This window comes from Sphaeramia orbicularis, chromosome 14 (genome assembly GCF_902148855.1).
Source record: "Sphaeramia orbicularis chromosome 14, fSphaOr1.1, whole genome shotgun sequence".
Classification (NCBI taxonomy): domain Eukaryota; kingdom Metazoa; phylum Chordata; class Actinopteri; order Kurtiformes; family Apogonidae; genus Sphaeramia; species Sphaeramia orbicularis.
Genome location: NC_043970.1, coordinates 41,620,590 through 41,647,416, shown reverse-complemented (window position 1 = coordinate 41,647,416; position 26,827 = coordinate 41,620,590). Strand labels below are relative to the sequence as shown.

The 26,827-nt window shown below is 35.4% G+C and overlaps 1 protein-coding gene across 19 annotated transcripts in view; it reads left to right on the top strand.

Moving 5' to 3' along the window:
- Positions 1-26,827, top strand: part of dlg2 (discs, large homolog 2 (Drosophila)) — a 417,220-nt gene that overhangs the window by 312,537 nt on the left and 77,856 nt on the right. For all 19 annotated transcript variants that reach the window (XM_030154920.1, XM_030154919.1, XM_030154918.1 and 16 more), the window contains 2 exons: positions 22,622-22,675; positions 23,742-23,792. In XM_030154920.1, coding sequence (XP_030010780.1) covers positions 22,622-22,675; positions 23,742-23,792 — 105 coding nt within the window. The remainder of the gene's footprint in view (positions 1-22,621; positions 22,676-23,741; positions 23,793-26,827) is intronic.

The following is a 26,827-nucleotide window of genomic DNA, read 5'->3' as shown; positions in this document are numbered from 1 at the left end:
CTAAATACTAAATGAATAATTTGTTCAACAATACAATTTTTTTTTATAGCAATGGTGTTTTCTACAGGAATAATATACCACAGAGTGTTGTCCTTGACCAATCAGAATAGAATGTTTCACAAATTCATGTAGTTCGGATTCCACTGGGGTTCCAAAGTTTCTGCGTCTTTATTCCCTTGACATTTCCGCTTGTATTTGTATTTTTCCTGCAAGAAAACAGCTCTAGACTACATTCAGTAGTGGTGTCACTGCTATGTTACTCACTTGAAGACTTTATTAATGTTTTCAGTTTTATTTAGCCTTCCAACGAAGCTATTTAATGCTTTTTCGTGTCATATCTTGAAATCATTTTGACGCATCTTCGTGACACGCACTGTTTTTGTTGTCCCTCAGAGTTGGGAATTCAAAGGATTATGTCAGGATTAGAGACATTTCAGAAACATTTGAACATCAGACGCAAAGCTTCTGTGTGTTCAGCCGTACGTCGTAGTTGCCTTCTCGTATCTATGTGACAGAGCGCAGGTTGTTCTTGTGAAACACAAACTAAAGTGTTTTCTATGCTGAGCTCACAACATGTGTCACTTTGGTTTTTTTTTTATCTTGTCACATGAAAAAGGACCAGAAAGTGGAGTGACTTTGAAAGCGCTCAGCACAAACAGCCATACTGAAGGTCCAATCTGTAGGAATTCTAATGAATAATAATAATATATGAATAAAATAATGAATAATAATATGTCAGCTTTAATAGAGGTCAAAGACTGAGTAGTGTTGGCAGCCTGACCATGCATAATGTACTAAAAAAAAAAGAAAAAGAAGAAAAAAAAAGAAAAAAGAGGGAAATTATAGATAGAAGAATGAGCAGTATCTGGCATTGTATGTATTTTCGCATTTATCTTGGACACAGAGGAGTTTCCGAATACATGAAATTAATGATATTGTTCAGAAATTTCAGACTAAATTGTGCTAAAAAATGTGGGTGTGTCAGACTTCAGGAGCTGTTATATGCTCATTAAGTGTGAACAATTATTTGACTTATTAATAAACAATTATTTTGTTGATAAAGCTTTATAAATTCCGATAAAATGCTATAATACACTAGAAGTTGTAAAAAAAAAAAAAAAGAAAGAAACAGATGTTTCAGTCCATTCCTGTGTAAAATTATGTGCCACAAAGGAAATTATGTATTAGAGTTCAAGCAACAGTAAAATAGATACAGAAATCAAGTGTCGCACAAAACAATAAAAACATAGAAATAGAGTAGAGCTGATATTTAATATACAATATTTATATTTTTACCATTCTTCTCTGTGATTACATTGGTTACAACCTTAATACTGCCTTTATTTATGCTTTACTATTATTATTATTATTTAGGACAATGTTAAACTGTATTGTTTATTCTCTTATTACTTCTTTAAACCTTTCTGCTTGTGGTAGTTAGATTGTACCCACTATAAAAATTAAAGCTTAAAACATCTGTTTCCATTTAGTCTGTTCATGTTATTAATATACTAAAGTGAAACTGTGCTGTTATATTGCATACATTTTTTAAGTTACAGCTGCTTAATGTCCAATCTGTATCCCTTATCTGTAGGAATTACACATATGCCAAAGGACATAGCGCAAAAGCAAAGCTCAATAGTGGGTTTAATTACTGGGATGTGTAATGTTTGAGCAACCATAACACGAGCGGAATTACTTGAGGCAGGGCCAGTGGGACGTAATGGGGGGCCATCCATCATGCAGCTCTGGGAGAAGCAAGGCAGGGAGATTGCAGTCAGCATTACCTGTTGGCTGGTTATTGTTCTGCTTTTGAAATATGGGAAATTGGACAGTGCATATGAGGCACAACACAGGGGCTTAATGAAGACAGGAGGAGACGGAGAAGTACATTTAGTTTAATGTGTTTGGAAGAGTAGACATATTTCATCCAGTGTGTTTGTTTAATCCTTCTGTTCCCATAGATTAGTGTAAATAGGTGCAGTTAAACAACATTTTTTATAGTTTTAATATGTGACATTTTTATATTCAAACACGTGGAGACAACTAGGGCTTATATATTTGTGACTCATGTACTTACATCATATCAAATACTAATTATTATTATTATTATTATTATTATTATTATTATTATTATTATTATTATTATTATTATTATTATAACCCTTAGTTAACCAGGAAGAAAAGTCATTGAGATTAAAAGTCTCTTTTTCAAGAGTGTCCTGGCCAAGACAGTTCTGTTGCTCTGTTTATTACACTGTATTGCACAGATCACTGTTATTTATTAAGTGGGGACTGCGGATGAAAAGTACCACTGACGCTAACTCCGGCATATGTACATGTTTATACTGAAATAGAATGTATAAATGTGCTCATTAATGTGCATTATCCCGCCTAAAAAAAGATACATATACATACAAGACAGCAGCAGAAGTTGCACAAAATAGAAACTGCAGCCATGCATCCACACTAAAAATAAATTAAGTTATACTTCCTCCTACTCCTTTTCGAATGTGCAGATGAAGTCATGCTTTGTTTTCATGTCTATGTATAGGTTTTTGTTTTTTTTGTTTGTTTTGTTTTCTTACAGTTTCATTTATAAGGACTAAGTAGGATTACTTTGTTTTCTTGCATATTCGAAACGAACTAAACTAAAAATGTGTATAAGACACAATAGAAATCAGTTCTATGATTTTGTTTTCACAAATTAGTGACTGTGCTGAATGGAAAAAATCACTCCCTACTTGTTCATAGTTTTTTTCTTTTTTTTCTTTCTTTTATTTGGTTATTTGGCATAAAACAAAAATATTATTCTGGCATTTAGAGCAGACAACAGATGTATACTATATGTACATGTGATGTACTGAATGTGAATGTCTGATACTCAATGTCAATAAAAATAAATAAATAAATAAATAAGTTCTAAAACCATACGTAAAACACTAAAATAAGAACATACATTTAAAACACTACTGTTATTTTAAAATGTACTAAAAGTGTACAACAATGCTCCTTTTTTGTATAGCTGTCGTAACCAATTTCCTGCAAAGGATCAATAAAGTGTTTGTCTGTCTGTCCGTCCATCCATCCATCCATATATCAGTGGTTAATACGATCCAAATGGGCGTGTTTAATGTTACTTGTGGCTATTTCATTAGAATGAAAGGACATAAGAGTATATACCTTTAAAGGTTAAAGGTTAACATTGACTTGCTTTATTATCGCTGTAGGGAAATTATGTTGCTGCATTTTATCCATCCTAATACATACACAGTACATGGCATTAGCATTAACACATAGCACACATTAAGTGGTGCTGTTAAAGGCATTCAGGGACCAACTCCAGATCCTCATCAGCACCGTAGTCAAGGGCACCGACAGGACAATTAACCCATACGCACCTGTTTTTAAAGGTGGGGGAAACCGGAGGATTACGACTAGCACTAAAGTCATGGCCAAAAGTTTGTCAGAGGCACGAATTTACTCTGAACATAAATGTGATTTATTTGCTAATAAAAGCCTTCAAAATTAGAAAATGCCCATAAGTGCTCTTCAGTGTTTATATGATGTATGATCTCATCTATCACGTGGCTGGTACTTGAAAATGTATCATGTTAGATGCATCATCTTTGGCAGTGATGGTGAGAACAACCTCTTCCATGAGCCTTTACTTTTTCACATTTTTGTCCACTACTATGTCAAAGATATTTTGACTAAACACACACGACTCCAGCCTTTAAGTTAGAATGGACTGATGATCTTTAACCCTTTATAGGGCACTCACAGAAATACTCTGAAATTCAACGTTTCAACCTTAGTGTGTTATTGGAGGACATAAAACTTAATTACTTTTGTGAATTTTTTTCTAAATTTTTTATTATATACAAAATTAAGGTCAAAGAAGTTACCATATTTGGTTCCTTGCCCATATGTGACAAAATACATAAACAAATCTAAGAAGTATATATAAAAAATACAAGAAAAACACATGTAAGGTGAAAGGAACATACATTTTAGAACATTAGACCAACATAAGTGCTGATCCAGACCCCTGTCCACATCCACATGATCCCTTTGAACATCATTCCTTACATTAGTACCATTACTTCATGGTACCTAACAAAGCAGGTACACTCACTTTTCATGCAGAGGTGGACCTTACAGACCCTGGAGACCACATTGGACCTGAGATTGTTGACTCACTGTCCTCACTGGAACTGTTCCTGTCACTGTCTTGAAATGACCAAAAATAGTCACTTACCCATTAAAGGGTTGACTTCTTATCCATAAATAATTGTTTTGTGAGGTGTTACAACAGACAAGGCTCATTTACAGCAGCTCTACAGTCAGTGAAGTAGCTGGACCGTGGATGGAACACACATGAGGTTTTACATCTCTTTTATTATTATTTATGTCATTGAAACCAAAGTTAAAAATAATGAAACTCATCAAACTTGACCCTTATCACTCCAATCACAGCTAAAATCCCCCCCACAAGACTAACCGTCATCAACATCAGGAGAGAACTTGACTGCAAAACATGTAATTGAAACTTAAATGACTGTGCCACAGGTTCGTCTTTTCATTTCATCAGCAGTAAAACAGGCCAGATTAGAATCTTTCATCCTCAGTCTAAGTATCTTTGACTCTTACTAACTTCGACTTTAAGTGTTCCTTTTAATTGAGATGTGATATCTAATGTAATTTTCAGACTCCAAGATTGAACCTCCCTCCCTGTCTTGTCCTTTACTCTTACCTTACTCTGTAATAAATGGTGATTTATCATTCAGAGGTAAATGATCCATCAGTATTATCCTGGACAGATGACCCTCTGACATTGTTAGAGTCACTTTGAACATTTTACTGCCCTAAGTATCTTAACTTATCGGTCCATTTTCATCCAAGTCATCCGTCCTCCCTTTCATTCCAACCACACTTTTAAAGCAGTCACGTCTCACATTGTGTTGTTGACTATTTTTACACGAGATGTCAGTGAATTATTGATATTCTCCCGTGTTTTCATGAGCCACTATACATAGTGGTCCCTCTGAATTATTGAGCAAAACTCAACAAGAGTCTGAGCCTCTGTTTGAGAAATACTAACAGTTTTCTGTGTAAAATCTCAAGTGTTGGATGCTGCATCATTGGTTCCTGCCACTTGGCAACAGTTTATATTCTAGGGCGGAGGGTTTTACACTTTCTCCATCATCCAGATAGAGCTTTTTTTATGCTTTGGTTGAAGTGTCTTTGCAGTTTTGTTCCACACATTGTCTATGTGTGAGTGTTTAGAGACTTCCCTAGTTGTTTTCAAAGTTCAACCGAAACCAAGAGGAATGACTGTGCACGGATACAAGTGGTGTTGTTTTTTTTTCTACTAAAGCAGTGGTTCCCAACCTATCTTGGCTCGTGACCCCATTGTAACATCACAGATTTCTGTCAACCCCAGACATTCAAAACGGAGGCCTTTTTTTTTTTCTCACTAAAATTCATTTGTTTTTATCATGTAATTGTTTGCTACACTATGTTACAAATAAACATTAATTTTAGATAACATTTAGCCTATATAATGTATATTATTATGGACAGGGACAGAAAAGCCAGGTGTAGATTACTGTACAAAGTGAGAATTTTATTTTCCTTGGTCAGGATATGTACAGTCAGTCCAGCTTGGATTTACAAGACTGACAATTAATACTGAACAAACAAGAACTCAAACTATGAATTATGAAAGAGCTGCAGCATCTGAAACTGACCACAATGAACATTTGAAAGATAAACAGTACCACAGTGCTTCAGTTTCAGCTTCACAGTTTGTCATGTCTTTTGTGGATTGTGATTGTCTCTGTCAACTCACCATATATTTTTTAATAGTAAGTTTTTATTTTTATCAATTACTAGAAATTTCAGGCGACCCCATTTGAATTCCAGGCGACCCCATGTGGGGTCCTGACCCAGAGGTTGAGAAACACTGCTCTAGCTGCAAAACTATTGGTTGAATTCATACCAAATTTGGTTTATAGATTACCAGTGACCCAGAATAGATGTCGTTACATTTGGGAATAGTAGGTCCAAGTTAAAAAAATTTTTTATCAATTTTTAAAATCTTTTTTCTTCTCCCATTTACTTATAATGGGTGAAATTTCACATGTCTGTAACAGCAAAACTGTTGGTTGAATTTATACCAAATTGACTTTATATATTGGCAGTGACCGAGAATGGATCTCATTACATTTTGGGAACAGTAGGTCAAAGTTCAAACTTTTTGTAAATCTTTAAAATCTTTTTTTTCCTCCCATTTACTTACAATGGGCGAAATTTCACATGTCTATAAAAACATAAATTTTGTTTCAGTTTACTTCAAACTTGGCACATATATAGAGGCAATTGATATGTTGACATCAGCACATGTATAGACATGATGACATCAGCTGGATCGTTGCCAAAATAAGCTACAATACATGTGAGGGGCGGGGTTTGTTGTGCCTGGAACCACTTGTTTTGATCGTGACAATGTTTAATCTCTGATCAGTTCATAAAGCCTTTTGGATGAGAGATGAAACATTTTCAAGATCAAACCCAACCAAGGATGAACGATGACCTAGACAAATGAGAGCTTCCACTGTAAACTTTAGAGGCTTATTGGACAGAGTGGAAAGAAAAATCACACCATATAATCAAAGAAATTACAAGAAAAGTGACAATATAGACGAAAAAAATGGTATTTGACCTGAAGCAATTAGTAGCTGTTGTGAATAATCTGCAATCTATAAAAAAGCAACGGAGTGAAAATAATCACATTTCCTCTATATTGTCAGGATTATAATTAATAATTCAATGTTTTATATGGTGATATTATCACTGGTATAGTTTCAACTGCCTGAAAGCCTCTTAATAAATGAGGCGAAGTCTTGCTGCTGGACCACTGACTTAACGCGCTGTTCCAGGCATTTGATCACGTGGCGATGTTAGGAAGCATGAATAAGAAGAGAAATGAGCCTAAGTGCAGCTAAGCATGCCATTTATGTGCTCAGTTGAGTGGCCATTACATCTCGGGGGTCTCTGTGTGCATACATCTGTATTAGTAGTGGCAGCGGTATCTATGTGAAGCATACTGTAAGGCAGGGAAAGAAACGCAAATGCACAAGCTCATGTCCTGAATCTATGGGTTTTTTTGGGGTATTTCTGCATCTTCCTGACTCCTGCTTTTTTTTTGTCAGCTTGTCTGTGACACATTCAATTTTCTAAGTTGACTGTGTGATTTCATAGAATATTAAAGGCTGCCCTTCCCTCTTCACTGTAGCGTAGGTCACAGCGCTGGCGAACATTTCCACGCTGTTGACCTACACGACTGCAGGCAAACTGACAGGCAGAGGTCAGCAGAAAGCATCCAGTGGCAGGAATAAGATTAATGACAGATCCCACTGACCTACAATTGGATTATCTGAGCTTCCTGCTCTCTGGCATAATATCCTCTGTACAAGAGTCTGCTTGATATTTTTTAGCTTTTTTTTTTTTTCTTTTTTCATGTCTGTTTGTATAACGTCTGCAGAGACAAGTCATTCTTTCTGTCTGAAAGAGAAAAACAATCTGGACCTGCATTGCAGAGGACAGTAGGTGTATGCTTGCACAAGTGGGTGTGTATGTAATCTGAAAGTTTTTGCTTCTGCTTGAATGAACAAATGTACATGTCAGTAGATAAAACAAATTTTGACATTTGATTAACCAAGAGAGGATTACTTTGGAGGGTACAAAGTTGGTTTTATTGTGTTGTTTTGTCCCTGAGCTGATGTTCTCTTTGAGAACGGCTACAAACTCATTCATATGATAACTGTCCGTGCACAGAAAGCACAAGTACCTTAATCCCTCTCATCATTCCTCTCACAAACACCATTTTCCTTCAGTCAGTGACTAGCGTCACAGGCTTGCACAAGCGGTGAATGGTAATCATTTTCTCTTTTGTTAAATTCACTGAGTCAGTCGATCTCAGCGTCACTGTCTGCTCACTCACACACTTCAGAAATACACATATTTAAATCAGCCACATGAAGGAAATGCTTCAGGGTTTAGCTGTGTATCAGTGACCTGAATGTATGGAGTTATGAAATGTGTCATGTAGAAGTACAGCACAACCACTGCCTTCAACACACACATACTCCCATGCATCTGAGACGCTTCCAAAAAGAAGGAAACAGTGGCATCATTTATCACCATCTTCATTTAACATAAGCCAGCTGGAATTTTCTGTTGTAGTCTTAAACCATAAAGACCCAGTGTTACTTTTGTGTCAGTTCCCAAATGAATTTTTCTCGAGATTTCACCTTTCTTACATGATTTATCACCAGTTATTATAATATTATTCACTGTATTTTGGATTTTTTTCAGTTAAAATCATGTATTTTCCTGCATTTAATTTATTGATCATGTCAAAATTCGTAAAAGCTCAGATTAAAGTTGAGGGTTATTATATCAGACAAAGTGAATTTTTCAACAAAATCTATCATTAAGCATTTACATCCACTGTCATTGATCCAACTCCATGAGTTTTACTGGTGAATCAGTGTTGTAGAAGATGACGGTGTTTCTATGGTAACTACAGAGCCTCTGAATGTCCAAATGGGTCATATCTGGTGATCATGAAAAGATGGAAATCCGCATTTTACACGAATTATTTACGTGTATTAATAGGATTAGTGGATCAACACTAGTAAAACGTTTACATCAGTAGATGATTTTGGTCACCCATGGATGTTTGGGTCTTCATGGGTTAATACTGATGAGGTTTTTGTCGCATTCATGGACCAGTTCAGCCTCTTTGCTTGATCTCCCTCGCAATAAAGATCCATTCTCCAGGGCCTTCCTGGTAATATAAAGGTTAAATAAATGGCTTTATTATTATTATTATTATTATTATTATACATTTTATTAGTAACTACCTTTCATGGAACCCAAGGTCACTGTACAACAAAAAATAAACAGAAATAAGTACATAAAATACAAAAAAAACCCAATAAATAAAAAGTACAGAGGAAAAAAAGTGCAAGAGTTGCAGTACAAGGCAAGATGTAAGAGAAATTATCATTTTACAGTAAAGTTAACTGAGGCGACAGGGCTCAAACAATCCAGGGATGAAAATATAAAGACAGGTGACTTCATTTTGTCTTTCTTCAATTGACCAAGATCTGATAAGGTGTAATTTATATTCACTTACTGCATCTGTAAAAATGCTGATTAATTGATTTGAGCGCCCTTGGATGGCAGCGTCAGACCAAGCATGACAACATGTTGATGGAATAATTCTAGTGATAGGCACACTGCATTATTCATTTGACTGGAAAATTATGATAATTTTAGGTAATTAACCTTTGAAGTGTGTGAATAATTCTCAGTCCAGACACTGATAAAGTCTTCCTCAGTCGAAGTAATCACTGTGACATTTTGTTTATTTAACATAAAGCAGCTTTTAGTTCCCTTTGCTAATTCTTTCTTCTTCTACTTTTGTCTTAACATACTTCTTCCACTGCTGACACATTTAGAAATCTAAAAAGTATTTAACAACCCCTGAAATTTCTTAGAAAGGTCGTAGTTTCTTGGAAATTACCCAGAGCTGAAGTAGTAAATATGACTGTGATATTTCTAAGGACTATGCAGTTTGATATTAATAATTAGAGGGAAAACAGTTAGACGGTACCCTACACTTCATCACTTTATTTTAATGTGGAAATTAGAAAGAAGTAAATTAAACCTGTGTGATGTGTGTTTTATCAGTTAATAGGGAGGACGGTTTCCACTGTGGCTGAAAACTCCGGGTGGGCAAGAAATCCACCTTATCTGCAATTAAATTAAATTAAGAGCACTTATGAACAGTCAGACCTTTTCTAATCTGCTGGATGATGTCCGTTCTGTTAGTATTGTCATTATATACTATAATTACACAGTTTTTTTTTTACTTTCACATTATTTTCTTGCTGTAACAAGCAGTTTATGGTTTCATACTGTGTGGATTTCCAGGATACTTTACTCCAGATTCAGTCCTTAAGACATTCAATAATGGAATGTTGTTCCCAGCCTTGGTCTACACTGATTCAGCCCAATTTATCCAATAAAGTGCAGGGTTTAGAGGTCGAGCCTCATCAGGGAAAGAGGGGAAATTATTCCTCTAACCCAGGGGTGTGAAACATATAGCCTAGGGGGCCAAAACCAGCCCACCGGAGGTTCCAATCCGGCCCGCAGGATGAATTTGCAAAATGAAAAAATTGTACTGAAGATATTAACAGTCAAAGGTGTCAAATTGCATTATAAAAATATTTGCTTTAACAAGCTATCCTCACAATAAAATATGAATAACCTGAACAAATATGAACAACCTGAAATGTTTTAAGAAAAAAAAAGAGTAAAATTTAACAAAATAATAGATTGTGGTAATAATAAGCTGAGATATAATATATTATTGTCTTATTTTTCTCAAAAAATGTCAGGTTGTACATGGCTGTTCAGGTTATATTCATATTTTTACACTAAAACAAAGTGAAAAATTTGGATTATTATGTAAAAGGTTATAAATGTCTATTATTTTACTGGTCCAGCTGGCTCGAGATCCCATTGGGCTGAATGTGGCCCCAGAACTAAGATGAGTTTGACATTTATGCTCTAACCTTTATTTAAACTTTTATGAAAGTGAAGGTGTCATTTACAATAGAGCCGAGAAAACACAGGGAATTAGGGATGATTACACACAGTTGATCCTGAAAATCTGGATGACGAAATATTATTTTAATTCAGATATTGAAGTAATCGGACAAATTGTTTAATTTGTTAGTAGTTAATGGTTTAACATAGGATTCATTTGTTTAATTTGTTTTATTTCATTAATGTTAGTGATGAGTTCTTTGTGACCAGATTTATGTTTTACCCCGTTCTAGTTTAAATAGTTGGTCAGTATGTTAAGCTTGTTAAGATAGGAAACATCTGTATGCATAGGAGTTAATTATCTTCTGTTCTTTTTTAGATACATGTCTAAAGATGCACATATTCACACACATAGTATTGTCAAACATAGGTGATAAGAAGTAAACGTATTGTTGGCATAAGTTAACTTAGAGTTGAGGCCTCACCTCTGCTTGATCCAGTTAGATAACGCTAAGTTAAAGCCCAACCCATTTGTACAGGTGAGCCCGCCCATAGGGAAATAAATGTACAATTCATCTGACACTGTAAAAAAACAAACAAACAAAAAAAAACAACAGTAATATTCCGGCAGCTGGGGTGCCAAAAAAAATACTGTTAAATATCGGAAAATAACCATCTCATAAAAATACAGTAATTTTCCATAATTAAACATACAGTTTTTTGCCCTAACTTTACATGAGATTTTGCTTTTTTTTTTTTTTTTTTTTTTTTTTTTTACTTTTTAATGTTTAATTAAGAATATTTACATGTATTAAAACAATCAAATTACCTATAAATATATATATATATAGATAATTTTCAATGAGACTAAGTTGTACAATCCACTGATAAAAACTGTATTTTGACAGTTCATCAGTGCTTATACATGTTATACATTCACAAAAACACATTTATTCATCATTTTTGTTGTGAAACCTGTGAAACACAAGATATTTGTCAATTAACAAACAAGTCTTGTTAAACTTACAGAACAGACACTTCTTTTTATGGTTAATTGTCAGCAATTTTATCTCATTTTATAATTTTTTTTACAGTATTAAACTTTAAAAAATTATCAGTTTAATGTCATAAATAGAAAAGAAATATTTGTGAAATTATGATACATTTGCACACATATTTTAGCTGTATTTTTCTGTGAAAAAAGAAAAAAATTCTTTTAAAAAATGGAAATTTTGTGGTTATTCACAGTTACAGTTTTTTCATGTTATTTTACATTCTATTACAGTCTATTTTTGTGATTTCATTGATATTTTCCTGTATCTTAAAAATACAGGAAAAATCTGTAAAATAAACAGTGAAAATTCTGTTAAATTACAGATTTTTTTTACAGTGTATGTTCGGGGCTCATTGTTCCTTGAGTCCTCAGTGCTGAGTATCCATCTGATTTTTGATCTGAATAAATTTTGTCAACTTTGAGAACCAAGCTGAATCCAAAGGACATGTAACAAAGGTTGTGTTCATATTTTCTTAGTCTGTAACAGCCAATGAGAGAGGTGATGGTGGTGTTGCCAAACAATAGTAAACATCCTAGTTCTTCTTGAGGCTAATGAGACTAAAGGTAGCTAACATACTATTTTAGACAGATATTAGAACGGACAGTAAACATCTCAACTCCAGTTCTCATGATCGGACCTTTTCTCATCCGGTCTCGTGTAGTGTTTGCTTATGGTTTTCTTTTTTTTCCTATTCTAAGTCACTACAGAAAGCCATAGCAGCATTTTAGTCTGCATTTATTTACATGTAGGTCCATACGTGATCATATGAAGCGGTGCACTCTCCTTCAGGCACAGTCATCTTTATAACATCCTGTAGTGTCAGTGTGTGATGATCCTAAATTAATTTATCTCTTTCTGTGAGATGCAACCTGATTTCAACATCTGTTATTTTAAGTCTCAAACTTCCTTCATTTCCATTTTACTGTAATTAGTATAATATTACATAATAACATAATAATGTACAGAATATCAAAGAAGAAGCCAGGGATGAACATTGTATAATTTCTTCTTGATGTCGAATAACTAAGCTAATTTAATTCTGTTAGCTGCGACGTTCTTTTTAACATGTGCATTCCACCACAATAAAAACCACAATAATGATACTAAATTAAAAAAAAAAAATAAAAAAAAAGGAGTAAGTCAACCACTGGTATATCATTTAATTTCAGGCTTAACATATGCAGCAAAAAACAAACAAATCTAACCAATAAAAAGTACTCGAATCTTAAAGATGATTAAATGACTCAGCAGTTCTTCATTCACATCAATAGTAGAACCATTTGACCAAACTGATGCAAACTGAAAATACTAATTTCAGTAGCATTTAACTGTGCAAGTCTGAGATGTTTACTAAAATACTTCAGTTATCTATTGAAACTGAATAAACATTTGATAGAGAAATAACCCTCACAGATGTAGAAATATCATTTATATGTTACTCACTAAAAATTAGTTTTTTATGAACATTCAAAGGATTCAAAGTGTTTTATTGTCATGTGTACAATAAAAGAACAGGTTTCCCTTTACAATAAAAATATTACTTTTCTGTCCACACTGAATGCCACAAGAATTTAAGATAAAGGTAGCTAAATATGTAATAGAGTAATTTAACTAGGAGATGAAATGAAAAAGAAGCAAAACAAAGTTGCATTTAAAAATGGCACGCAAAAGAAAAAGGTCTTAAAAAATATTTTAAAAATAAACAAATCTAACAAATAAAAAGTACTCAAATCTTATAGGTGATTAAACGACTCAGCAGTTCTTCATTCACATCAACAGTAGAACCATTCGACCAAATTAGTGCAAACTGAAAATACTAATTTCAGGAGCTTTTAACTGTGCAAGTCTGAGACATTTACTAAAATACTTCCATTATCTATTGAAACTCAATGAATATTTGATAAAGAAATAACCCTAGCAGATGTAGAAATATCATTTATGTTACTTACTCATTAAAAATGTGTTTTTTTTGTGGACATTCAAAGGATTCAAAGTGTTTTATTGTCATGTGTACAATAAAGTAACAGGTTTCCCTTTACAATGAAAATCTTGGTTTGTTGTCCACACTGAATGCCACGAGAATTTAAGATAAGTATAAAAGTATAAGTATAAAAATGGAAATTAAAACAACCAAAACTAAGTAGCATTTAAAAATGCCATGCAAAAGAAAAAGTAAAAAAAAACCCAAAAGAAATAAAAAATAATAATAATACATTTTATTTATAGGCTCCTTTTTTGGCACTCAAGGACACCTTACAGTAAAACAAGGGAGTATAAAACAAGCAATAAAACAGAGTAAAAAGTAAAAGGCAGGTTAAAATACACTACTGTTACTAAGAGAAAAATAAATATTTGCATAAATGTGCAAAATATGGGTAATTGTGCAAACTGTCAGAGGTAAATAGCATGAAATGTGCAAAACTGCCTGAGATAAGGGAGATCTTAAATGTGCAAGACTGTCACAGATGAACAGTATGATATGGTGCAGCATGTCCACCCTACATCTACCAGTTTATAATTTCCTATTTCCTTTCGAGAAAATGACCTAGAAAGTACGGAACCCATAAAATAAAGCCCACTAGATAGAACACCCTTTTTCTCATTTCAGTATGAGATTTAAAAGCTTTTTCATCATCCCCTATTTCATCTTTCTTGATCCAGTACTATACAATAGTGCGGTGACACACAGGAAACATCCCAGAATAATATTTGAAGTATGAGCAGCCTGTAGCCTCAGCTGCATTGAATGAACTCCACTGTTTTGTGATGGAGACGCGAAGGGACAGGCTGAGGCTCGGTCTGATGACATGCGCCGTCTCCGGACTGATGACCAAGCAAACCGTCTCATCCTTCAGCGCATCACATCAGACAGATGCACAGCAGGTACACGGACTGGGAGGTGCAACACAAACCGCACTGACATGGATCTGACTGTGTGTCCAAGAACGCACAGCAGAGTCATCCTCGCAGCTTGTATGTGAGTGGATTAGGCGAAAGAACTCCAGTTATTGTGGTTTTCTTGCCATGTAAACAGGATGATCTAGGTGTGATTTGCCTCTGATCCATGCATGTCTGCCTCTGATGGATTATTTTTAATCCCAGTTTGGGCAAAATCCAACCCTATTCATAGTGATTAAAGCTACTTCAACAATAGGCAATACAAAGAGACTATGGTAAAATATAATTAACCCATAAAGGCCCAAATATCCACCACAGACCAGAGTGGAGCTGTTTTTATTTTTACTTTTTATTTTTTTATTTTTGGTTTTGATTTTTGGTTTATTTATTCTTTTTTCTGTTGTTGTTGGTATTATTATTGTAATTGTTTTGTATTGTATGCTGTTGTTGATTTTTGGTTTTCGTGTTGTTGTGTTGAGTGTATGTACATCCTGTTTGTTGAGTTAGTTGTGGGAAATTGTTGGTGCTTTGTTTTTGTGTTGTTGATGACCCCAGGAAGAGTAGCTGCTGGGGTATGCAGCAGCTAATGGGGATCAAACTAATAAACTAAACTAAACTAAACTAAACCACTTGTATTTTTAATTCATTTTCATGTTTTACAGGAATGTCCTGGCTAGGAATGTAATGATTACCGGTATAACAGATAAACTGCGGTAAAATTTCTGTTTGTATTACTGTTTAGATCACAGGTGTCAAACATGCGGCTCGGGGGCCAAAACTGGCCCACCAAAGGGTCCAATCTGGCCCCTGGGATGAATTTGTGAAGTGCAGAAATTACACTGAAGATTTAAACAACCAAGGATGTTCAAATAATTTGAGGTCAATTCAACCTAAAGTGGGTCAGACCAGTAAAATACTATCATAATGACTTATAAATAATGAAAATTGCAAAAAAAAAAAAAAAAAAAAGGAATATTACACAAAAATGTTTACATTTACAGACTAGCCTTTTACAAGCAAAATATGAATAACCTGAAAAAAGAATCAGTTGGGAATCAGTAGGAGAACTGATAAGGAACTGGCTTGGTAAGCACAATCAACAATGGGACTGATATTGATCAGATCCTATCAATTTCCACCCCTGGTGCAGATACCTCTTATGGCCATAAGGTGCCATCTTTAACGCACATTTGTATGTGTGATGTTTACATGTTAATATTGTCATGTTTCTGCCAACAGAAAGTACATTGTTCCTGTTATTACCTCCACCAAGGAACGGTGGAGGTTATGTTTTCACCAGAGTTTGTTGTTTAGTTAGCAAGATAACTCAAAAAGTTATGGACGGATTGTGACGAAATTTTCAGGAAATGTTGATGTTGGCACAAGGAATAAAGGATTAAATTTTGGTGGGGATGGGGGGGAGCTGATCTGCCTTGGCAAAGGTCTGCGATCTCCGAGTGCTTTTCTAGTTTAATTAGTTTTTTTTCAAAATACAACATGGTTACATTATTTGTTATACATTATGTGTGTATAAGTACTTTTTGAACATTTTGAGCACATTTCAAAAATACCACGATAATTATAACTGTGATAATTTTGGTCACAATAACCGTGATATGAAATTTTCATGTCGTTGCATCCCTAGTCTTGGCACAATCTATGTGTGACTTGAAAAAGGAGATAAGGAAATGGTGAAATCATCACACTAGTTGTGGAATTATGTATTAAGAAATTGCTGAACATGTTCCTGCCAATGGAGTGTTTATATTTGCATTAGAAGTGTTATATAAAACTTCATAACAGGGTTCCTTGCCAACCCTGAGAACAGATGTGATGATTTCAGTTAGGAAAAGAAAAAAATAGAAGATCTTATGGAATCTACAGTCAGTCAATATGTCCTTTAACTGCAGACTTTCAGCTTTAATTTGAGGGTATTTACATCCAAATCAGGTGAACGGTGTACTTTTAGTACCTTAAAAAGTGGGAGGCACATGTACAAACTGTTCTAATTCCTATACCTGATTTGGATGGAAATACCCTCAAATTAAAGCTGAAAGTCTGCAGTTAAAGCACATCTTGTTTGTTTCATTTCAGATCCATTGTGGTGGTGTTTAGAGCCAAAAAGCTGAGAATTGTGTCGATGTCCCAATAGTTATGGACCTGACTGTTTGTCATAATACTGGAAGGTCTCAGAGTGTCTGTGTGTGTATCTGCATGCTTCTGACAAATTGAGATGTTTTTAACTGGCCAATGTGGTACTTACAGTTGAGGAATAGTCCCATCTTCACATTAAATATCTCGGCAAGTTGATAGGACCAATATTTTGGGAGATAGTAGTAATTTTGGAATGCAATAGCCTAACAATCACGTTGCGTTTTCCATGATAGTTGACGGGAAGCGCAGGACCGCACCGCATCACGGGAAATCAAGTTTAAAACAGGAATGAGCATTTACTAACTTAAGTCCCTAGATATCTGTATTAATATGCACTAGTAATATTCATATTGCCAGGCTAATGCCTCTGTTCTGTTTTGCAAAGAAAATGTTTGATTTAACATATAACGTCCTATATAATCTATACAGAGAAATCTACTCTTCATACTTTAGCATAAACCCACTGTATCTGCTGATTTACTGTCAAGAAAAACATTTCAAAACCATCTCCCCTCTGATTTTTTTTTTTCCGCAGATCACTCCCTCAATAGGATCTATTACTTAATATGCATTACATTCTTTTTTTTTTTTACAGTAATTATTCATAAGGTAATGATTAGCTCTTTCTTTTTTATTGCCTTTGCTTTCTGTTCATCTTGTAGGGACAAAATCAAAGGGCAGATTTCAAAGGAATCTCCAAATGCATCCTTGAGCATCGTCGTTTGATGTGAGGTTCATACACTGGCCTCATTGTTTATGTAGCATAAACCAAACTGCTGATAAACTGATGTTCACCCACCGCTCCCGCTCGGTGGACAAAACCCCACCAGAGTTCCTCTTCTCTGGAGTCCAGCCTTTAACCATCTGCTCGGGTTTCTACAAGCCATCAGGACAGACCATTATGTGAGCAGTGTGTGACACAGCTTTCATTTCATACTGCACAATTTATGAGCGCAATATTATTACCTGCTGGAGGTGAGAATTCCAATATAGAGTGTACATAATGGAGCTGAGAGCAGTGCAGCCAAGTCATAAGAGGTGCAGAAGAAAGATGTTTCAAAACTGAAACTTTTCTGATAGCCTTATCCATTGCATCGTTCTGTTCAGACATTGCAGACTTCTTTTATGCGTTGATGGCATATTCCAAGACTAACTGTTTTACGTGGAAGCCTATTTCTGCGACTGTGACTGAGAAAACAAGAGGCTTAAGTTCTATCAGATATGTCTACTGTCCTTGTCATCGTCTCATTTAACTAGCAGTTACACCTAAAAATGTGTTACATGACGCCGCATCAGTATTCACCACATTCTTTTTAGTCCTAGTCAATAGTTGCTTTTCCATTGGACATCTGCGGAAAACTTTACCGATATTTAGTAAATGTCAATAAAACAGAAATGTGTAATGTCCTTTTTTCCATTGAATCACAAATGCGATGATTTGTTTATTTATTATCGCGAGATGACAAGAAGTCATTCCATAAACATGGTGACGAATGTAAATATGGTGTTGATTTACAGATATATTCATTACACTGGGTTACAAAAAAATATTTTTTGCAAGTTGTCACGGTTTTTCAACTGAATTAGGTCCATTTTGCACCGCTAAATCCAAAAATGACATCTGTTTTTCTCAGTCAGGTCAGGTTTTTTTGCTAATTTGATTTTGAAAAATTTGATCTTCTCACAAAATTGATTACATTTTTGTGACTTTATCTTGGTCACCAAGTTTAATACCAAAATAAGATTGGTAAGCACACTTTATGAAACTTGTGACTTGATTCCTGTTAGGTACAATGGTGTATTCACCGCAGATGTATCAGAATACGTCAGGTTTATTTTTGCAAGATCTTCTAGTCGAAGCCATTTCATTCACCTGTAATATTAAAAAAAACATTAATCATAAATTGGCAAAAGTAAAATCTTCAGAACTCATTTATTGCAAGAAATATGGAAGAATTTTGTATCATATGATGTGAAAATGCCCATAAATGTAAGCAAAAATGTTAAAAAGCCAATATGTAGCATAGTTCAGAAAGTTGACCTGATTGAGTAAAATTAATGTGATTTTTGGATTCAGCACACCAAAATTATCCTGAATCAGCTCAAAAAACTTAAACAATAAATTTGTTGTTGACCAGTGTTGTTATTATATATTACCCCTCTATCTCGAACTAAATTAAACAATGATTGGGTTTCCTGGTGTGTCCACACATACCGCGACATGTTTCTTCTTCTTCTATGCTTGTTGTAACGTACGTCAGCATCTGGTTTTTTAATTCACCTGACTCTAGTTGCGAAAAAAGATCTTTCCATTGCAGTTTAATGTGATATACCATTTGTGCTATGCCCGAAAAACCACCTCTTGCCAGCGCAAAAACTTTTAATCAAAAAATGAGACTTTTGGCGAAATTGTCGTTTTTCCATTAGGTAAATTTTTATGTTCAAGTTATATTTGCGCAATTAGAGGGTCAATGGAAAAGCGACTGTTCGTAGCAACTTTGAAGAGATTCCCTCTAAGTATTTCTGAGATGTCAGAAGAGAGAAGAGTGACTTTGACCTTTGGCCGCTAAAATCCTTTCAGTTAGTCCTGGCTGCCAGGTTTGTGTTTGTACCAGATTTGATGACAGTCAAACCATTCATGAGATGTTACATGTTAGAATGGACCAACACTTGCCCTTATAGAGATAGACTATGGATGCATGTAAAAAAAAAAAAAAAATTTAAAAATCCCGTGAGACCAAAGATTGAGTTAATGTTGCTAAATGTTTAGAAACATTCTCAAATAACGACCTAATCATTTAAAGAAAAGGCTTAATATCCCAAAATTCTGAAATCAGTGATGTATTTTTTGATGACACAGTATTTCAATGCAATGACATACTTGTTTTTATTTATTTATTACCTCCGCCAAGGAGGTTATGTTTTTGCCGGCGTTGGTTTGTCTGTCTGTCTGTCTGTCTGTCTGCAAGATAACTCAAAAAGTTATGGACAGATTTGGATGAAAATTTCAGGAAATGTTGACACTGGCACAAGGAACAAATGATTAAATTTTGGTGGTGATCAGGGGGGCGGGGGTGCACTGATCTGCCTTGGCGGAGGTCTGCGCTCTCCGAGTGCTTTTCTAGTTTCTTTTTTTATTTTTTTATTTATTTATTTTTAACTTTGTCTTACAGCCGTGACAAAAGTTGAATTTCTGTTCTGGTAAAGGTTCATACTGTCTTACAAATATAATTATTGTAGGTAATTCATTTATCACCTCCTGTCTGATAAATGAATTACCTACAATAATAGGAATGTCTGTTTTAACTTGGAACAGACAATGTAGTTATCTATCTATCTATCTATCTATCTATCTATCTATCTATCTATCTATCTATCTATCTATCTATCTATCTATCTATCTATCTATCTATCTATCTATCTATCTATCTATCTATCTATCTATCTATCTATCTATCTATCTATCTATCTATCTATCTATCTATCTATCTGTTTACATATGTCTCATTGTTTTGATTTTACAGTCTTTTTTTTCTCCAAACGTAGTTCCATAATTTTTTCACCATAAACATCTGTCAGAGCTGAGCGGTCTTGCATACTTAGATTGTAATTAATCTTGATTTGTCATATGTGCTACTTTTCAGAAGGATCATACAGATGAATCCATAAATTACAGTACTGTCAAAACTCAGATGACGTTGGTTTTAGATATCCCATTCAGAGTACTTTATTTCACAGAGAACATTGCACTAATATGGGTTTGTAGCATCACTGTCACTACCACACTCAGTCCATTTATAGCTCTACTTAAGCATCTGTCTGTAATAAAGTCTTCAATTTCAGTCCGTGATAACTTGTAGAGTTTGTGTAATGTTTTCTTTTGCTGCCGTTGAAGACATAATGATGATGAATTACTGTCTGATTGACACAGATGTTAAAAGTTATACAAGTATGAAATTGGTAGGATAAATTAGACTGGGTAATTCATGGAATGGCTGCAGCTGGATGTAGATGTGGTCACATATTTTATCTATATATTGTCAAAAATATTGTAAAATTTTGTTTAAAGTTATGTAAAAACGCAGAGTTTCTAGTCAGATAATAATAATAATAAAAAAAAAAAAACATAGATACAGACTAAACCTCCTGAACCCAGAGAAAACTAGAGGAAAACTTAGATTGATTGCAATGTACCTGTATTTTTTATAAGATGAGAAAATTGTGATTCAGATCATGGATTGGGATTTTACCCCAATAGGTCATCATATGGTCTTTTCACCACCCTTATTTTCAATTAATTTTTTTCTTCTTCTTTTTTTATCGATTGAGTGAGGATCTGAATACATTACATTCATTATTTCAATATCGTTAGCCTCGTAGCATAATTGCCTATGTCGCATTTTTTACCAAATTGTGATATCTACATAAAATGAAGCAGCAGTATTAGGAGAGTAAAGTTGCACAGATATCATAATATGGCCAAAAATGTGACTTTTAGTTTTAAATTATGCTCTGAAGCTAGTGATACGTTACAAAAATCCAATTCTGACAACAAATCACTACTATATGGTCACATACTGTTTTCATCACAGGTTATGTCAGATTCCACTTAATGAAGGTATCTTTTAATTGACACACACACATACACACACAACAAATGAAACCCAATTTTTTAACCCTTTAACTCCTGATATTCTGTGGTGAGAGTTCTGAATGTATGACTTATTTTAAATATTCCTAAAAATTGAACTGTTTATTCAATACGAAAAATTTCCAACCGTGCTGAATAGAATAGACCTTGTGCTTTCCATAGACATCTGAGCATGCTCAATGCTCTCCCTGCCGCCTGTGGAATGGGGGATAAAACTCAGAGCAGTGAATGAGACTGTCTCACTATAAAAATCGACTGTTTGGGCTTTTTTTTTTTTTTTTTTTTTTTTTTATAAACACTGTTTTCCTTGTTTTTTGTTTTGACTGTTATTTGCAGTGTTGTAGTGATTTTCCTTTTTTTTTTTTTTTACTGTGTTTTCACCAAATTTTGCTGCTTTTTGGAGTTCAACCAGGTGCTAAAAAGCAGCTGGACTGATTTAGAAAAAAAAGCCACAAAATAAAAACTACTTGGACAAAACTAAATACTTGTTGTTCAGTGCGTTCCAGTTCACAGTTCATTTTCAACATCCTAAATCTCTTACTGATGTACATTCTGAGTGCCTTATTTAGTAAAAACCTGTCAAATTCCAGTTCCTCTCTTTGTCTTTTTCTGTTATTCATTCTGTTTTGACCTAAAACACACAGTAAAACAAAACCACTGAAGAAAAGGAACACAAGCACATACTCACAGCAGCTTTTATGACACTAATACAAATTCACACCAGCACATTTACCTGGAATAATGTGTCCGGGGTTAAAGGGTTAGTGTTTTATGACATTGGGTGAAATAGTGGCATCATTTAACCTATGGATCATTCTAAACTGAACTCCATATCTTGTGAAATTGTTTCTCTTTGTTGCCGTCCTCTGATATTGTCCTTCAATGCTCAGGCCCTTTTGTGTATCTCTAGCATGTCAGAATTGAATATATTCATGATACAAATCTATTTCTTTCAGTCGTTTGTACCCCAGTTCTCTTTTGCTCAAGTTAAACCCATTCAGCTATAATAGCAGCATCAGAGTGCTGTGTATGAGAGGGGAGTGCTTTACCATCCAGCAAATGGAAGCCTGTTAAATTGTTGATGATACAGAGATCCACAAGCTTGTCCCCTGGATCCATTTATGGAAAGTAGGACACTGGTGGGCCCAGGCATCTCCCTCTGTTACTAAAAACTTAAGTCTCACCCTTTTCCTCCCTCTCTCCCCCCCTCCTTCTATTTCTTCTCTCTCTCTTACAGGCCAGCCCTGCACCGATAATCGTCAACACAGACACTTTGGAGTCAGTACCTTATGTGAGTTGGAATTTTTCTGTCCTCTTTTATGTATCTATTAGTCTTTTTTAGTAGAGGATCAATACTTCCAGCAGATTAACCCCCCCCCCCCCCCCCCCCCCTTCCCCCTTGAATGAGATCACGTTAAACTCAGAATGGGTCTGTTCTCGGAGTTGAAGGTGAAATAGAATGTGCGGTTTAATACTGCAGTTTGATCACGTAACTTATCTTCGTAAAACAAATGAGGTCGCAGTGTTGAATTATTGATGTTTGTCATGAATAAAAGACCAGCGAGACTTTCTAAAGACCTTCATCTGGAGCAGTTTTCACAGTATTTTTCATCAAAACAAATAAATGAAGCTGTGCTGAAGTGGCGCAGGCAAGAAGTGAATAAATAACCGATTCTGTGCAAATGTGTCTCAGGCACCAAGAGGTGGTATATTTTTCATGATGATGGGTTCGCGGTAGGTGGTAATGTTAACATGTTTCAGACACTTTCCTTATTGTGAAAAAGCCAAGGCAGGAGAGCATCTTCTTCTAAGCCTCCAGGCCAGGATTGGAATTTTATTAGCAACAGCCATATTTTGCTAAACTAAAAACATATTTCATTGTAGATGCTGATTTACCACCTGACATATTTTTGCACGCTCACAATCACACATTTCTTCTGCTACTCAAAAAATCATCAAAAATCAAGCTCACCTGGGAGTATGATATGCAGCATCTCATATGCCTGTGTGCTATTTCTGTATGAATGCATAATGACGGAAGTGCTCGCTACTAATTAATCATCTCAGCGAGATACAGGGAAAAAAAAAAAAAACGCACAGACTCCATCTTGAAAACATGTAACTGCTCAAGCTAAACTTCATGCTGCACAAATGTTGATTAACCATCACCTTAAATAGTTTTCCCTCGAGGTGAGTAGTGCAGAATGCATAAAAATAACACCCATCACCTTAGATTTAAGACTGTGGACTTGACCTTAAATATATTTTTTGACAGCACTGGGGATGTGTTTTTATTTTAGAGCAACATGCAAATGCAAGGGATATCTTGGCTGACTATCTGTTTCCTCTTCCTTCAGGTCAACGGCACAGAAATTGAATATGAGTTTGAGGAAATCACTCTAGAGAGGGTGAGTATCTGAGATCCAACTGTTGTATTTAACACCTTTACACTTGCTCCAGCACTGCAGTGTAGGTAAAGCCTCTCTCAAGAGCTTTAAGAGGAGTATTAAAGAAAGTCTGCACTCAGTGTGTGGGTCGGTAATGTATGGACACATCATCAGGTTTGATCAGAAAAGCATGTGGGCAGATTTTCATTCTCAGAGTACAAATCGAGAATGCTCTGTTTGTTTGCAGTGAGTATAGATCACATTTTTACTTGTCCAGACTGGATTTTTGGAAGAAATTTACACCCCATTTCACAGAAGTTACAGAAATTACACTGAATGAATACACTGCCAAAGTTAAACAACCTCAAACAAGAGCAAGAAGTCAGATTGGATCCTTTACTTACAGCAAGGGTGTCCAGTCCTGGTCCTTGAGATCTACTATCCTGCATGTTTTAGATATTTCCCTCTTCCAGCACACCTGACGGTCTTTATCAGGATTCTGCAGAACTTGATGATAGACTTATCATTTGAATCAGGTGTGTTGGAAGAGGGATACATCTAAAACATACAGGATAGTAGATTGCTCCTGGAGGATTCAGTTGGGTTTCTGTAAATTGGCTTAGAGTCTGGTTTTGACCAACTCTATATGTAAAGTGTCATGAGATAACTTTTGTTGTGATTTGGCACTATCTAAATAAAATTTGATTGATTGATTGATTGATTGATTGATTGATTGATTGATTGATTGATCTCGAGGACCAGGGTTGGTGATCCCTGACTTACAGCTACAGTGTTTGTTTCAGTACATTGTAACTGAAGTGGTTCTTGGAGGAAGCAATTTTACAAACTTCTATGGCTTTAGAAAATCTACACAGACTTTGGTTGATCCTGGGTGTTCTCAGACAGGTAGGAGGTTTAATATGCTTTAATTAAATATGTAACTGATAGCTGTAATTACCAATAACTGATTGAACTCACTCAGACATGACTCGTGTTCTACTCTGTGGTTCCACATGGACTTGAAAAAGCGTTTGGTCTTTTCTTCTGCAAAAACATGTTTCTACGAAGACAATGAAAATGAACACACTTTCTCATGACACTGCTTAAGCGTCATACACACGTAAAGATAATCTGTTTTTTTTTTTTGTCCTAATTTTTACCCCTTCTCGACTAAGGACGGCAAACGCCACATTGTCTTATGTTTTATAAGATTATCCTGTGGTCTGAGCTATGTTAAGAGTATATTTGTCCCGATATTTGGCTCCATAACGGATCAGGGCTGACAGTCATAAATATTAAACTTGTTCAATATTTACAACCAAAAATCTTAATGTGTGTGGGGAAAACCAACGACTCCCAAACCATGACTCCGTGAATTGTGATGTTGAATGGAATATAGCCATTCAAGAAGTGAGCTGACTGAGGAACAAGGAAGAAGGCGTGAATAAAAACAAGCATGGCCGACCTGAAATATAAAGTTCAGTGGACCTCAGAAATGGAGGACCAGTTCGTGGGGGCTGTGGGAAACCCGAGAATGTCTACTCAACGTCTCCACCAAGTCATTACACAACCGAAATGACATGTTTTGTGTTGTGTTTTCCAGTTGTTGCGCTGTTTCTCCTTCTTCATTTTTGTTAGATCACGTTTGATCATGCGAGATTTCTGGCTTGGAGGACTAGACTCTAGATCGGTGGTGGGACAGAATAATTGACCAAAGCATCAGAAAGTGAGCATATGAGATGGGAACCGCTAAGAAACGACTTTTAAAGTGGATGAAAGTGACAGTGATAAAAGCTTTAACCACTGTTGTTTTCACCCCTGGACCCAGCTTGAAAAGAAAAGAATGGATAATGCTAGCATTTCTCTTTGCTAAATTACCGTTTGTTGATCCACAGTTCAGATTAAACTGTGACACTTCTGACCTTGTTTGGACGATTCCAAACAGCTCTTAAGCGCAGCTATTGACAACATAAATCGTACAGAAAACAGAAGTGATTTGTGGTTTTACTGTGACTGTTCTCTGTCTAAAAACAGAGCCAAGCTAACAGAGCTAAGCTAACTGAGCTAAGCTAACTGAGCTATAATGTAAACTATCGGCCCAGATAGCAAATATTTTGGCAGTATTATGGCATACATTTGGCATTTTTGGCTTTCTTTTGGCATTATGAAAACCTTTAGGCTTAACTATGGTATGTCTAAGGTTATCCATAATAGATATGGAGGCACCAGCAATATATGGCTGAGTTCTGGCATATGTGTGGTTAACCAAAAGACTGGGCAAAGAGCGGGAACAAGTATAGGGATGGTATGGCATGTTTATGGCAAGCCAGAAGATTGACTAAAGAGCGGCAACATCTTATTCCATATATGGATGTGTTTTGGTTGTGTTTTGGCATATTTCTGTAAAGCCAAAACACTGCGCAAAGAGGCAGGAATTTCTATCCAGAAGAAAACCCCACTTCATTTTAAAAGCATGATCAACACAAATTTTGGGTGAATTTTGGCCTCCTTTTGGCCTCTCTTTGAGTCAGTTTTGGCTACTTTTTGGCTGAATTGTGGGGATTTGGGGTCAAGTATGGCTATAACTTGGAAGTCCGCAATTAGTTTTGGGTGAAATTTAGCTTCCTTCTGGTTTGATTTTGGCTTGCCGATTTTGGGCCATTTAGAGCCCATCCACCCAGAACTTTGCCAAAATGGCATGCCAGTTTTGGGCCAGATTTAAGCCATAATGATTTTGCTCTCTGGGAGCTGACGCAGCTCATGAAGATTATAAGACAGTGTTATTTTGAGTGTTTGGAGAAGAAAACTTAATTATACCAAAATACAGATGTGTGTAAACAATGATGTAACAAAAATATAGCATTGTTAACTTGGTGGTTCTGTAGGTCTAAGTATGTTCTGCTACAAGACATCTCCCTGCTGGTGAGAGTTTGGAACATCAGTACCAGATAGAACACATAAGACAAGCTACAAGTATGAGACAAATATGTTAGTAGAAATATAAAGTTCTCTTAAACAGAAATATTTGCAAAAAGTACCTCTAAACCAGAATAGAA